The 17,298-nt window shown below is 37.5% G+C and overlaps 1 protein-coding gene across 1 annotated transcript in view; it reads left to right on the forward strand.

Moving 5' to 3' along the window:
* LOC124712216 (RIMS-binding protein 2-like) overlaps positions 1-17,298 on the forward strand; it is a 384,205-nt gene that overhangs the window by 61,373 nt on the left and 305,534 nt on the right. Inside the window, exon 4 of the mRNA XM_047242511.1 lies at positions 7,091-7,286. Coding sequence (XP_047098467.1) covers positions 7,091-7,286 — 196 coding nt within the window. The remainder of the gene's footprint in view (positions 1-7,090; positions 7,287-17,298) is intronic.

A 17,298-nucleotide genomic window follows, 5' to 3' on the forward strand; every position in this document is an offset into this window, starting at 1 on the left:
GTTTTGATGTATGGCTTGATATTTATCTCGTCTTCCAAATGATGTACAACAATGTCAATGTGACTGCAGTGGCTATTCTGTCTTCATGTTGATGTCTTCTCCAGAAAGGTCCATTAAAAAATTCAAGTCCTCATCACATCAGGATGTGGGGATTAGATCCTAGCTCAGTAAGAGACTAAAACTTTTAATGAACATAATATTGGGAGGGTGCAAGAACATACGTCTTTATCACACCAGCTCAAAAGAGCGACAGACACTGTGAAAATAAACAATTGACATACATAAAGAAATTGATAGTATAGCTTTCAGTTTTCTGTCAGTGTACTCAGATATAGTTGTACTTCCCTATGATGGAGACGGCACAAATAAGAATCATTACAAATATTTATTTACATGTGTAGGGCATTTAGAGAACCTACACATTGCTACACCAGCTGAGCTTTCACAGACCAGCATTTACCTTATGAGTATGTAAGTGGCAGTCATAACAATTGCTTTCTTTGATTTCTGGGAAAATATGCATTTGTGGACCCCACATATGATAATGAAAATCCTCAGTTTTCAATTATCTATCTACCATCTCCATTTTGAGTCAATTATGCATTGTGAATTTAGGGTTGATTTTGATCCAAAAAAAGGAGGAGTAGTGTAGAGCCAAAATATCTTAGAATCTTTCATTCCAGGTTGTACACAAGCAACCTGCCAAGTATGAGTTGATTAACTGGTTGGCAGAGTGTGAGGCACTACTGTTGTCAACAAGATCAAACAAATAGCTGCAGCAAATGACTATGACGACACACCTATTGACAACCTCGTACAGAAAAGAAGAAAAAAAAGATAAACCGGCAGGTTCACAGAGTATAAAAAAAGAAAGTGATGACTAGCATAACATTTATAAGCAAACACTCATACTAAACAACAAATATTTTCAAACCATACAACATGAACATCACTTTCACAAAGCATAACATACTACAACACACACTGAGACACTACCTAAACACATCCAATCAGACATTTTCAAAATAGTGTGTAGCTCTCTTTGTAGGCCATACTAGACGAGAGTTACAAGAAGAATACAATTCACCATAAGGGCATACCACACAAACAGTTACGTTAAATCAGCTATGGCTGTTCACATTAAAGGCACTGGCCACCCATTTAAGGACATTGTGAATGATCTTCATGCATTACAAGAAACAGACTAGGGGCTCAAAATGCATGTGAGTGAAGAACTAGAAAGTTTCATTGATTTTTTAGCACATATAACTGTTTTTGAAGTAATCAGTGTATTTTTATATCATGAAAAGTTGTGGTAGAATTAAATAATGTAAGAATAAAGGTAACAACATAAATTTCTTCAATAATTTCTTCAATGTGGAATATGTTCTCCAGTATAAATGAGTTAACTGAGGGAAAAAAATTCTTGACATTATCAAAATAAAAATAAAAACTAAGTAAACATACTATTTAATATATGCTATAACATAAAGATGCTTATAAAAAAAAGTATTGTCATTGTGTTTGCTATCTTAGCAAATGGAATAAATTTTTTTTGGCACTTACAAGTTTTTAGAATGTAAACAACTAAACACGGAAGTTATAAGTGATGGTGTTGTGTGCATTATTGTGCTCTGTGTGCAAGACAAATACATAATCAACGAAAATGTATGTAAGGACGTAAGTTAGATGTTGGAACATACATCTCAATCTCACTTAAGGTACACACTAAAATGCAAGTGGATAGATAAAAATCAACTCACCAAGTGGCGGCAGGAGAACACACTCATAAAAGAAAGCTAAACTAATGCAAGCTTTTAAAGACACTGGGTCCTTCTTCTGGCAGAAGGGTTGAAGGGAAAGGAAGAGGGGTGAAAGAAAAGGATTGGAGACATTCAGAAAAAGGGACAGATTTTGGAAAAGTCATCCAGAACCGCAAGTCATGAGAGACTTACTGGATGGGATAAGTAGGAAAAACTTATTGTTGGGGACTGCACCAGATGAGATTTGAAAACCTGGGAGCTTAAACATGGAACACAAGGTAATATGCAAAACAGAGACTACTGCAAGAACATTGTGTATGAGTTAATAAGAGAGAAAACCTAAGTGCATTGCACATAACAGAGATGATAGGGGGATGGCATAAAATGGACATATACTATCAAAGAGGGAGCCACCTGTGAAACGACACGTCATATACCAGCTGTTAAGTAAACACTGTTCAGCCTTTTACGTCAGCATGACTACCATCAAGTTCTCAGTTTGGATGAATGAGCATAGGCGGAGGGTATTTACTGGTAACACACAATATCATACTGCAGTGTATGCTCTACAACATGACAGTCGTGACCTCGTTGCCTGTTTCCCCCAGACACCAGTTCCGCAGAAATCCATAGGTGGGAACTGGTGCTGAAATACCTGGCCTTAATTTACTTTAATTTCTTCCATCTAAGCATTTCTTCACAGTAGCTACTCCGTTCTTCACTCCATTTTAGTTTTCCACATTTTTCATTTTCTTGCCCGTCAGTTTTTCACCATCTCCCTCTCACCACTGTTACATACAGTGCACTTAGCTTTTCACTCTTATTAACTCATGCATGTTGTTTAAGCAGTAATCTCTGTCTTGCATGTGTCTTCAACCTTTCAACTATCTGTTTTTCAAATCTTATCCGGTGCAGTCCTCAACAATCAGTCTTTCCTTCTCATCCTGTCCTGTAAGTCTCTTGTGACCTGCAGTTCTGGGTGGCTTCTCTGAAATATACCCCTTTCCCTAAACCTCTCCAGTTCTTTCCCTTCACACCTCCCCCTTGTCCTTCAAACCTTCTGCTGCAAGAAAAACCTACTGTCTCCAAAAGCTTGCATAAATATAATCTTCTTCTATGTGTGTGTTCTCCTGCTGCTGCAGCATGGTGAGTAGATTTTTTATCTATCCAAGTACATTGTGTTGTCAAAAATCGATTGTTTTTGTTGTTAAGATACACACTGAAATAAGTGAAATCTCTGTACAGGATTAAATTTTAGTACATAACCTCACTGACACACCCAGCAAATAAAACCTCATCACACTTCAGATTAATGTATATGTAACTCACTTCAAATTAATGTATGTAACTGTAAAGTACATCATGGTGGTAGAATGTAGCAAAAACATGTCAAGATAATGAATATTAGTAAAAAGTGATGGAAGCGGAAAAAATTGTTTCATAAATTTATAACACAGTTGCAGACCTCAACTAAATCTATACAACATGGATAAATTTAAGAAATGCCACTACTACTTCCCGAAGGACATATGGTCTGCAATGAAAGCTCCAATATGTCATGGTCGTGAGATTTACTAACTGAGGCTGAAGTATTTTAAGACATTACTTCTTCCCATAAGATGCAGTTATGAAGAGATAAAAAAAATTGTGTTAAATGATGAAAGATATTAAGTTTCGTAACACATATTACTCTTCTTGAAGTAACCAATATCTTTTTTATATTATGGAAAGATGTGGTTGCATGTAAATAATCTAAGAATAAAGGCAACAACTCGCACTATAGTAGAGGTGTTGAGTCATCAACAGCAACATAAACGAGACTGGAAACATCACTATCTTTCAAACAAATCCTTTTTCAAGCTAGAGTACATAATACACACACACACACACACACACACACACACACACAGACACACACACACATCTGTACAGCTACAATGTGCCTGCTGATTCCACAGTGCCAAGACTGCAGTTGTGCTGGTTGACTGGCATGATGGTTTGTCTCGGGTGGATTGGAATGTGTGATCCCCTCAGAAGAAGAGCCACCTGTGAAAGCAGCCCATTTCATATACCTATCTCTGCTGCAGTTTCTGCACAGCATTTTATGTGGGCATGACCACCAACCACCAGAATGAATGGTCACCTACGAACTGCAGCTGAAAGCAGAGTTGATCCCCAAGTGACAGAACATGCTGCTAAACAAAACATGCCTGATTTCAGTGGTTGCTTCACTACCTGTTCCAACTGGGTCCCTGCTCTAGTATCAACTTTTCTGAACATTGTAGATGGAAGTTGTTCTTGCAACATCCTTTGCTCTCAAAATATTCTTGGTGTCGATCTCCATTAGCCCTCTGCTTCACACTCAGCTCCATCTTGCCCCAGGACACTAACTTCACTCTCTTCTATACAGACTCTCTTCTCTGTTCTGTCTCCTCTGCCAACAAGATCTATATCTACGACTACATCCATGTTCTGCAAACCAGTGTAAAGTGCATGGCAAATGTTACTTCCCATTGTCCTAGTTATTACAGGTTCTTTTCATCCCATTCATGTATGGAGTGTGGGAAGAATTATTGTTTTAATGCCTCTATATGTGGGACAAGTAATCTGATTTTATCCTCATGAACCTACTAGAGAGAGTTGTAATATATTTCTAGATTCATCATTTAAAGCAGCTTCATGAAACTTAAGTGGGCTCTGTTTGCATCTGTCTTCAAGTGTCTTGCGATTTAGTTTCATCTGCTTCTCTGTGACACTCTCCCGAGGATAACAAGTCATTGGTGGCCATAGGTGCTACCCTTCTCTGTATACATTCAATATCTTCTATTAGTCCTATTTTGTATGCATCCCACATACTTGAGTGTTCTTCTGGTATGGCTCACATGACAGATTTGCATGCAGTCTCCTTTGTAGGCTCCTCCATGTCATCATCATTGTCTGCTCTGCAAACTCGCTGGTGCTGGTCCCCATGTGTCACATTGCTATCCTGTGCGCCTGCTACCTATCAAACCCTGCATTCTGACCAAGTACAACAGCTGCCTCCCTCCAGACTGTCAGCCACTCTTACCCAGTCCTTGCTCCCACTTAGCACCAAGTTAGTTGATACTCTGCTAGTGAAATGTTACTACTCACTTTGCAATTTCATGAAAGATATCTTGATGTTTAAAACAGGATATCACTTATATTTTGCTTTGTTATGTAAATATCGCTGCTCATTCTCAGTAAAAATTAAATTAATTTTAAAATACTTTTCTATTTAATTAGCTACCACATCACTTCTGTAAATTATATTTTTGACAAGTCTCATGTACCACAATCACACAATTAATAACTGTATATCACTAGATAAATAAATCGTAATTTTGAAAATTATATTGGTACAAAATGTCAAGAGTATGTTGAAGAAAGTGTTTGGTTTTACACTTACTGCATTCTGGGAGAACCTTGTGTTTATTGTTGATCTTGTAATGAATATCCTTTATTGTATTCCAGGTCAGAGTGCTTCCTTTTACACAATTTACAGCATGGCACTTTTCACAGTATAACAGAACATGATTGACTCAGTTGGTACTTTCCAGAAACATAACTTCTTACAAGATCACACAATGTTATTGATGCACCTTGTAGTATAATGTGTCAGTAGTTTACAAAGAAGGGAATGTTTGAAGAAGAATACTCATGAGTAGTTCTCTGCATAGGAAGAGCCATACAGTATTTAATGAAAATAATGTTAGATCCTTGTATTGTGCTAACATTTACAGGGGTAAGACCAAAAAAATGTGAAAACACCAAAAACATAACATATTACCATTCCTAATACAGTGTAGGAAACCCGTTTCATTTAAAATAGCTCCCAGTTGTCTCAGAATGGATAAATGCAGATCCTATATCGTTTCAAGGGAATCTTCATTCTTGTGGCAAAATTGTGGGAAGTTCTGGTAATGATGATGGAGGTTTATAGCAATCATGCAACCTTCTCTCCAAAGTAGACCACAATGGGCCAATAACATTGAGACCTGGTGACCGTAGTAGCCAGGGGAGATGCAAAAATTCATTGTTGTGCTCATGAAACCAGTGTTGGATGATGCAAGCTGCATGAACAGGGCCTTGTAGTCTTGTTCTATGGAATGTGCTTGATCAGCAAAAATGGTCAAATAACCCTTGGCAGTAATTCACTCTGGCAGAGTACCCATGGCACCTAGGGAATACTGTGATATGGCTGCAAAAATCATCACCAAAAAACTGCTACTGGAGCTCCCTTCATGTTGTGATGCTGACACAGTTCATGAGTGCAAAATTCAGTTATGCAGTGACTTTTGCAGCTGTTTTCCTCTTATTTTTCATCATAATCCTCTTCAGTGACCACCTGTCAGATCACTCAACACACATTTTCATCCTTATTATGACTTAGTGGATGATGTTTTTCCACTTTCCCTGCATGCAGTATAAATCTTTGATACAGTGCCTCTCAAAACACCAAAAACTTCAGCTTCCTTGGTTCTGAAAGCACACTCCATATGAGGACCAACAATTTGCCTGCATTCAAATTCATTTAGCTCCAACACAATGCACTACACAGAACACCATTTTGACCATACTGACACTTGCGACCTATTTGGAACATTGCACAGGTGTTATTCGTCATCAAATACAACAGTGCAGGCTGCAGCCTTGACTAGCTTCTCCATTTATGTTCAAGCATGCATTTAAAATGTCATGAAAATAGTATCAAATGTGGCTACATTGATTATAATTTTATTGTAAGGTCACTCTTTTTCTGGATAGGCACCACAGCCTTGATCAATTTGAGGAAAGACATCATTATATTGGGCGGTATTTTAAAAATTGCATTTTATTCAGTGCTGCTAGGTTTATACATCTATAACAGATGCAAATACATCATCCTTATCTCATCATACAAAAATTGCATGCCATGTGTAATGGTGCATAACACAGTCATCAAAGTGCATCGTGTCATGATGTGCACCAGCCAAACACAGCCGATACAGCTGTTGTGGTACTGGCACACAATTTTAAATTTATGTGAATGAGAAGTAAAATGGCTTTCTCATTACTGCACCTCTGATCGCTCTGACACTCTGAGTGAGTTGAGTCAGTGTAGTGCTGTTATATTCTCCTCACTACTTCCCATTCTATATTTTAAATTGGCGGTTACTTCTCAGACAGCCTTTCTCTGTGTTGACAGTGCTGACAGACACAGTTGTTTGTTAGTCAGTACGATATTTCTGGAATAGTTGTCCAGTGTCACATACTGCTAAATTTGTTCCCTACACCAGAAAGTAATAAAAAAAAATTTTAATGTGCAGGATGGTTTTTTTGATGGAGAGCTCCTGGATGGTCGTCGAGGTTTGGTTCCTTCCAATTTCATCCAAAAATTAGTTGGAGAGGACCTTCTGGAATTTCACCACGCTGTTGTCCAAGGACTGAGGGACTGTGATGATAGTGCTTCCACCAATGTTGGTCAAGAATTGGAGTTTTCAGGACATGAAATAATGCCCCTCGGTGAGGATTCCTTTTCTTCACACTTTTCTTTGACTTGTAAGGTATTATGTCTGGATAGTACAGTACATTGGAAACTGCCTAATCATTACAGTTTCTTAGTTAGGATATAAATCTTATTGTTGTAGGCAATCAAGTCTCAGTTCATTAGTAATATAAACATACTTTCAGTTGTAGTTGTAAAGTATGGTTTATACTTATTTTCAGTAATGTCTAGTACCTGAACTCTACAAGTAATATAATACATACTTCCAATGATGCCATTTTCTTTGCCTCAACAAAAAATTGTGTGCTTCACAAACACTCAGTTCCAATAGACATGCTTTCATATTTCTTTTGAATAGTTGAACTAATAGCTTGACTTTTAAATGAAATCACTTTTGTTTTTTTGTGTGAATAGAGTGTAATTATGTTAAATCATATTTGTTCCTTGTGTTTTACTTCTGGGATGTCATACTGAAGGTAACTATTGTGATAGTTCTCTGTATGTGCATCATAAAATAAATAATGATAGCAACTCTTAATTACAAATTTTCTATAGTTGTATTACAATGAGAGCTAGGTGTAATACTCTACATATTATCCTCACTGCATTACTTTATGATTTAGAACCATTGCTTGCTTCCATTTGATGGCCCCACAGTTGGGTACCATATCATATATTCATGAATAATCCATTCATATTTTTCCTGTATTTAAGGATGGACAACCAGGTGTACAGGTTAATTGCAATAAGTTTGGTGCTGCTCTACCTCCAACAATAGATCCTGTTACGCTACAGTGTTGTTGTGGTCTCAGTCTGTGACATGTCAGTAGCACATTAAAAGTGAAGTATTAATCACATGTTAACTTGTTAATTATGGCTACAAATTATCATTATTATTCATACACAACTAATGAAAAACTTAAAATTTCTGAAGAAGAAGAGAACACTGGAAACCTTGCAGTTGGGAGAAAATACAACATGAGTGAGTGTTATATTCATGACTGGCAATAAAACAAAATGCAGCTTCAGTATAAGAATGGTATTCACTAGGCATTTCGTGGCCAAAAAATGAAACATTCAGACCTCAAAAATAGGCTCTGTGATTATATAGTTGAGAAGCAACAATATGGATCTAGTGAAATGTGCCCTCAAAGCATTGGCTTAAGTAAAAAACTAGACATCACAGCCTCCGAGCTAGCTGGGGCTAGCTATCATGATATTTCAATCAAAAAGGATTAGGATTCTGGAGGCAAACTACCATCACTAACAGCTTCCAGGTGATTAAGAGAAAAAAGCCGTGAATATTCATTGTTATGTGATAAATTTGTGACATGAACATTCCTATACATAAGCACTGTTGGTAACATCTATCAAGATGGGAATCCAGCTAATGATACGAGCCGGTGGAAGTTTGAAGCAAAGATGTACAGTGGTGTTTATAACAGTTGAGTGATAAAAGCTACCACCTTATGTGGTAATTGTGCGTTGTATTATCTCTGAAGATCTAACATCTGTCCTGCAATGACTAAATGTGTGTATAAATCAGCTATTCGAAGCTGTACTCACACAGCAATATACACAATGGATAGCATACACACATGAATACAAATTGAAGCCAATAATTTTCCCCCGTCCCTTAAAATTAGGGTGTACAGATTATTCAGTGGCATGAATTATTCGCTTTTGTATAGTATATTATGACTGTCATCAAGTATACTAAATGACTTGAAGCTGAAGAATACTAACACAAGGTGGAAATTTACTTACTTTAGACATTGTTTATGTTTATGCCGAAAATAAATTTTCATTGACATTTGATTGTTTTAAATAAAATGTAGGTTCTGTATTGTGTCTTGATGATAGATGCAAAGCGAGTATGCATTACACCAGTTGGTTATCTGTCATTCTGTACCAGTTGGTTATCTGTCATTCTGTGTATTATTTTAAGATCTCTAGAGTTTTTGACAAAATGCACTAGCATTATATTACAGGATACCGATTAAATCTTATTCTTCATCCTCTTCTTCAGCACTGCAGCCCTTGATGGGCTTTGGCTGGCTCAACAACCTGCCTCTACCTGTCTCTGTTCCCTACTTTTTTCTTCCATCCTCAGATCTCCATCTTTGTAAGGTCATTGTCCAGACATCTTGCTATTGGTCAGCCCTTCTGTCTGATGGAATGCAATCATCTTTTCATTATTCTTTCTGGCCTCCTGTCATATACCATCCTCCTCATGTGCCCTGACCAGGATATTCTTGGAAATTTAACAAATTTCACTGTATCTTTCCCTTGTATAACTGTTGTATGTAATGACTGTATCTTACTCTCCAACCCTGTGCCTCTCTCAGAAGACCAAAATTTCTGTAGGATTTTCTTCAATGCATTTAGGTAGTTTATATCTGACTACTGACATATTTCATAACCATACATATTATAGAAATGTATGTCAGTATGTATGTACAAGTTCTGTTCAAAAAATTCTGGAACATTCATAATTTCCCACCAGTGGTGTGCTGTAGCGAAATGCAGTTGGCATCCCTGGACATACCTGTGTTTGATGTGTAACTGCTGGAAGTTTCATTGTTGTATTCTGTTAATTATTATTCAGTGCTGTATTGATTAGAACATTGTGTTGCACAGAATGCAAATTTCAAGGTGGCAGAGTTAGAGGAGCTATGCATCTACATTAAATTTTGCGACAGACTGAAAAAAATCTTCACAGACACACACCTAATCATGAAGGAAGCCTACAGTGATGAGTGCTTAAGCTGTAATTGACATTACAAATGGTTCACACAGTTTAAAAATGGCCAGACGGAAGTTAAAGGTTACCCTCGTTCAGGACGCCCTTCAATGTCTACTGGCGACGCTCATGTCAGAAACGTCAATGAAATTGTGCATGCTAATCAAAGACTGACTGTCTGAGAGATTGCAAAAGAGTGTAACACTTCAGTTGGATTGTGTCATGAAATCCTGACACAGCATCTTTGAATGCATTGTGTTGGTGTCAAGTTCAGCCCACAGCTCATGAATCGAGACTAGAAAGACCTTCGTCTCGCAATCTATGAAGAGATTTTGTATCGCGCAAATGAGAATGAGGTGCTCATTAGATTAGATTAGATTTACTTTCATTCCAATTGATCCATAGTGAAGAGGTCCTCCAGGATGTAGAACATGTCAGAAAAACAACAATACATGACAAATATTTACAACTAAAACAAATAAGCTAGTGCCCCATTCCACAGGTCCCAAGTGGAATGATCATCATTTTTCAATGAACACATTTTACTAATATACTAATGCACTGAATTTAAAAATAAAAAGTTTATTTATCTATTTATAATGTAATAAACGTGTAATAAAACTACTAATAATACTTATTTACAATGAACACATCTTTGTTTTTATATAAAATTTTCCCACGTGGAATGTTTCCCTATATATATATATATATATATATATATATATATATATATATATATATATATATATATATATATATATATATATAGGGAAACATTCCACAGGGTGATCCTCATTACCAACAAACACTGTCTGCCTGTGTCCATTCATGCGAATGGACAGTTTGTTGCTGGTGATTCCCACATAGAAAGCTTCACAGTGTAGGCAGGTCAGTTGGTAAATCACGTGGGTGCTTTCACACGTGGCTCTGCCTTTGATCGTGTACACCTTCCGGGTTACAGGACTGGAGTAGGTGGTGGTAGGAGGGTGCATGGGACAGATTTTACACTGGGGGTGGTTACAAGGGTAGGAGCCAGAGGGTAGGGAAGGTGGTTTGGGGATTTCATAGGGATGAACTAAGAGGTTACGAAGGTTAGGTGGACGGCGGAAAGACACTCTTGGTGGAGTGTCTTTCCCCACACTGTTACACCGTCCGGGTTATCTGGATACTTCCCACTAACACCAACCTGTCAGAACTCTGGAGATGGGAACTTGCCCTTCAGTATATCCTCTCTTCTCGTTATCCGCCAGGCCTTAATCTCCGCTAATTTCTAATTTCAATTTGCCGCTGCTCATACCTCACCTGTCTTTCAACAACATCTTTGCCTCTGTACTTCCGCCTCGACTGACATCTCTGCCCAAACTCTTTGGCTTTACAAATGTCTGCTTGTATCTATGTATGTGCGGATGGATATGTGTGTGTGTGCGAGTGTATACCTGTCGTTTTTTCGCCCTAAGGTAAGTATTTCCGCTCCCGGGATTGGAATGACTCCTTACCCTCTCCCTTAAAACCCACATCCTTTCGTCTTTCCCTCTCCTTCCCTCTTTCCTGATGAGGCAACAGTTTGTTGCGAAAGCTTGAATTTTGTGTGTTTTTATATATATAAAGATGTGACTTACCAAACGAAAGTGCTGGCACGTCGATAGACACACAAACAAACACAAACATACACACAAAATTCAAGTTTTCACAACCAACGGTTGCTTCATCAGGAAACAGGGAAGGAGACGGAAAGACGAAAGGATGTGGGTTTTAAGGGAGTGAGTAAGGAGTCATTCCAATCCCGGGAGCGGAAAGACTTACCTTAGGGGGAAAAATGGACAGGTATACACTCGCACACACACCCATATCCAACTGCACATACACAGACACAAGCAGACATTTGTAAAGGCCTTCCCCTCCTGTTCTAGTATCTTCCTATCTCTACTACAAATCCTACAAAACCATTGATGAGTCTCATTTACTTCCCCTATTCCCACGCCACTACAGTCACCCACATGGAAAAAACTACAGCACCCATCACACCAAAGCCCCAACCTAACAATCCTATGGCAAGTCAAGCACTTTTCACTCATGATAAACGTAATAGTTTATTAAGAATAAGTCAGTTAAATTACAGATAAACATGAAAATATGATTCCACAAATTTGGCCTATACGCAACAGTGTGTAAACAAAAACAACAGTGCAAAGTTTCTGAATCAACAACTTAAACTTTAAGCTACTTTCCGGAAATGCTAGTTAAATAATGAAGAGGTATGCTAACTTAAATTGCTGGAGAGAGCAAAGGACAACTAAACGAAATTCTATAGATTTGCTGCAGTAAAATGTAAACAGAAAATGCGACTGTACAATCTTTTCGCTTTTTCTGCTATATTACTTAAAGAAAAATGAAATCTTTAATGGTACACTTAAAAGGCACACTACTACAACTATTTACCACTTAATCAGTACTAAACTATATGTTTTATAATCTAAAATGACTCATCTTTACGAGAACACCCAAAGTCACACTAGTCGCCTGGCTGCAGGGCTGCCAACCAGGGCTCCCAATAGAATCATAACTCATGATGAGATGTGGGTCTATGCTTATGATGTTGAGACTAAAGTTCAGTCATCTTAATGGGTCGGGAAAGGTTCTCCAAGACAAAAAAAAAAAAAAAAAAAAAAAAAAAAAAAACAACTTGTCAGGTCAGGTCAGATGTCAAAGCCATGCTTATAGATTTGACTTTGAAGGATTAGCACATCTTGAATCCATGCTACAGGGACAAACTGTTAATTGGTGATACTATGAGGACGTGTTGCGTCACCTGAGAGAAAACATGAGAAGGAAACCGCCTGAAATGTAGGAAGGCAAATCAAGGCTCTTGCATCACAACAATGCACTCACACATTCATTCCTGTTGGTGCGTGACTTGCACAAAAAAAATGAAATCACTGTGCAGACTCATCCTCCATACTCTCCAGACCTGGACCCTATGGATTCTTTTTTTATTTCTGAAGTTGAAAACCCTGTTGAAAGGGTGAAGATTTGCAGTGATAGATGAGATAAAAGAAAATAATCAGATGGTGCTTCACGTGATCCAGCAAGGAGTGTATCAAGACTGCTTCTAGAAATAGAAACATCATTGAGAGTGTTGTATCAATTGTGGAGGAGGGTATTTTGCAGGAGCCCATGCTCAATAAGTAAAAGGTAAGTGCACAAGAATTTTGTGGACAAAGTTCCAGATCTTTTTGGACAGACCTTGTATGTTCCATATCTCCTAAACCACTGGACTCGTTTCAACCAAGCTTGGTATACATGTCACTTAGTGTCTGGGAATCATTGCTGCAGGGGTTAGGAACCCCTATGTATCAAAAGGGTGGGTGTGGAGGTGAAAAAGCAGAATAGCCCATAATGTGTGAATGCCAATACTTCACTTATCCAGTATTTGAGAATGAGAGCACTTGGAGACTTGCAACAAACAGTACACATAATTCCAAATCTTTGCGGAACTGTTTTGCTGAAGACTCCCAAAAAAACTATAATTGTAAAAAAGTTTATTACTTAGTATGTTTTCGATGTTCATGCAGTAAAACTCCGACATTAAGCATGACTTTTTATTTATTATTTATTTACTACTAATTGTATTTGTGTCACATTTTGGAGACAGTATTCACATGTACTACTGAATATACCAGAAAAATTTTGTCATTGTACGACAAATAGTTCAGGATATTTGATGTCATAAACATTGAGATGTGTGAAAAACTACTGCATCATGCAAGATTTTTAAATTTTTTACTTCATTGCTATAAACTCTATTTACAACACTTATTGCAGACAATATTTGTGTATGGCACTAAATCTACCAACAAAAATGCGTTCAGGGGATTCCGTCAAATACTGAGATGAAAGAAAAACTGCAGGTTTAAGGTTTATGTAGGATGTTTTAATTTATTGCTTCTTTACTATTAACTCTGTTTGCAACCAGTTTTGCAGACAGTATTCATATGTGCTGCTGAAAGTACGTAGAAAAATATACCGTTGTATGACACATAGTTCAGAAGATGTGACATCGTAAATACTGATATGCATGAAAAACTACCACATCAAGTATGACATTTAACTTATTGCTTATTTAATTCTAACTCTATTCACAATACATTTCACACACAGGAGCCAATATACCACTGGATGTACCTGCAAAATTATGTCACTGTACAAATCATAGTTCAGGAGACAGGATGTCATAAACATTGAGTTGCATGAAAATGAAATCACACATCAAAAGTTGCTAGAGATACAGGTAAAATATGTGTACAAATATGTGTGAAATATGTCAAATATAGGTAAAATATATGTGACATGTGCATACTCAGGCAAAGACATGGGTAAAAAGTTCCTCCTAAACTCCTGGAATGATTTCAGCCAATTTGGTGCTCACCCTATTGGGGTGAGCAAGATAACATGGAGAGAGAGAGAGAGAGAGAGAGAGAGAGAGAGAGAGAGAGAGAGAGAAGAGGGAGGAGGAGATGGACAGGGAGAGAGAGGGAAGGATGAGGTGGGCACTAATAGGGGGGAGGAGAAGATGAACAGATGGGGAGGGGGGGAGAATATAGACAGAGAGAATGGGGATGAGGTGGTGAAAAAAGAGAATAATGTAGATTACATGGAATTGGAGGGGGATGCTAGCAAACAATAAAAAAAATTGGAACCTTGAAGGACACTTCCTGCTTTCTGTTGCTTGTGGAATGTTTCACTAGCTCATCAACTTTCTCTCTCTCTCTCTCTCTCTCTCTCTCTCTCTGTCTCTCTCTCTCTCTCTCTCTGTCTCTTTTATGTGAATCCAGGAACACCGGGAACAACAGTTTGTTAAATAGTATTTCATAGAACATTGTGTTGAAAGCATGAAGTAATAGAAAATTTTACTCTTAACTACTGTTCTGTTTACCAGTTGCTGAATACATTTTGTCAGAAATGGCAAAGCAGATTTAACTATGCCCAAACCTGGCCTGGAACCAAATACCTGTGTCTGAAATCCCTATTTTCTTCAAATAATTTTATGATTTTGTTATTCAATCATTTAAATCATTTTTCAGTTAGTTTTAATCCACTACATACTTCATTAGCACATATCTCAAAGAAAATAATCACATTTTGGAAATATCATGTGATTGGATGGATAAAAGATCTACTTACCAAGTGGCAGTGGATGGATAAAAGATCTACTTACCAAGTGGCAGCAGGAGAAATCACACATAAAAGTTACAGAAAAAAGTGAGCTTTCAGAGCCAGAGGCACCTTTCTCTATCGAAGGGGTTGAAGGGGGAAAAACAGGTCAGTGGAGACCTACTGTATGGGATGAGAAGGAAAAACTTATTTTTTGGGGACTGCAACCGATAAGATTTGAAAGGCTGAGACTTTAAAAGTGGAAGACAGGGTGATAAGCAAGACAAAGATTACTAACAAAAAATAGAAAATCATGCAAGCGATAAGAACAGAAAAAGCTAGGTCCATATTATATGAGGTAGACAGGTGAGATGGGGTGGGGTCTGGTCAGGAAATAAAAGGTATAGAATACTAAAAGGAAGTGAAGAAGAGGAATGGTTATAGAAAATAAATGCTGAACCTGAAGAAATTAATGTAAATTTAAGCAAAATAGTTGGTCAGAATTGAGGACATTTTGCAATGCCAGTCCTCACCTGTGGGGTTCTGAGAAGCTGGTTTCAGGAGGAAGAATCCAGGTGGCACGTTTGGTTAAAATTGTGGAGACTGGGAGTAGAGCTGTTGATACAATATTGATACAATGACATATCGATATTTTTTCAATATATATACAGGCGATATTTTTTCCATCAATATATCAATATCAAAATAGCAATATTGAGTGCTGATAAATTTATTTTATATATATTTTTTCACAATTTTTGGTAAGTCCTTGAGTCGTTATTTTGAAGTTGTAGTACTACATAATTTTACTTTCTCTGTGTGAAAGAGTTTTACTACTTTTTCAGCATTTAACACATCTAGTCTTTCTCTTTCACTGTATGAAGCAAGCATATGTGGCAGAAAAGAAGTGCTATTGCACTGTGGGTAAAGGTGTGAGTGGAACAATGACATAATGCAACAAGCATGCTATTTCTGCATGTCAGTATTCTTCAAAAACAGTCGCTGACAATGATGAACAAAAATCTAAATGACAAGTCTGGTCTTTGCAGCAGACAGCAACATGCGAGGGAAATGCTGACATAATCAGCACTTGGCACTACCAAAAGAAACTGCAATGTTTAGCTTCAGTACACAATTTTTACACTACAACTGCTAGGTCACTGATGGTAACAGGAATTGAAAAATAGGAAAGTCAACATGAAGCATTCCGGACAAACCTGATATGTGAGGAAATCTAATGATGCACCCATCGGACATCTTTTATTGTGCCACTTACATGCAGTTACCATTGTTAGCAAAGTGGTTACTGCCAAGCGTTAACGTGCATTGTTATCCTTTCCATTCTTGCTCTAAGGGGGATAGGCAGGATGTTCAGAATATCTAATAATAAATCAATACTTAAATATAGAGCTTTAAAACTGGCTGTATGTTTGCACTGTGCAGGCAACATTTTTATAGGCAGGTATGTCGATATTTTTTCCGTTGATATATTGGATTCCCAATATTTTTAAAAATATCAACAGTCCTAATTGAGAGGGAGGCGCACAGCTATTCTAGGTGTGGAGGGTAAAAAACAGCTAGATTGGACATCATTTCAGTGCATGATTTTATGAAGTCATAGCTTTATCGTAGTAGTTGATTAGCACATTCAAAACCGGGACGGTACTGAGTGACAAGAGATGTACTCCTGAGTTGTTTTTTGGAGGGACCAACAGTATCAGGATTGGATGTGATTGCCTGGGAAATGTGCTTTTGAACTACGCTGGGGTAGTTGTGTTCATCTGAACAAACATGTTTACCTTGAATTCCAAGGCTGCAGGGGAGGGAAAGTTTGACATGGAAAGGATGGCAACTGTCAGAATGTAACTTCTATTGTTCATTAGTACATTTTATGTGAATGAAGTATGTAGCTGACCCTTAGTGAGGATGACGTCAATATCAAGAAAGTAACAAGGAATTCAGAATAAGACCATATGAAATTTAATTGGGAGAATGTATTTAGAGATTCCAAAAAATTTAAAAGGTCACCACTACCATAAGTCCATATGGCATATACACTCATGTTCAGGAAAAACAGAACACCTTTAATGACTAGAGATACGAAGTTCATATTTATAGGTTGGTTGGTTGTTTTG

This window comes from Schistocerca piceifrons, chromosome 8, assembly GCF_021461385.2.
Source record: "Schistocerca piceifrons isolate TAMUIC-IGC-003096 chromosome 8, iqSchPice1.1, whole genome shotgun sequence".
NCBI lineage: Eukaryota > Metazoa > Arthropoda > Insecta > Orthoptera > Acrididae > Schistocerca > Schistocerca piceifrons.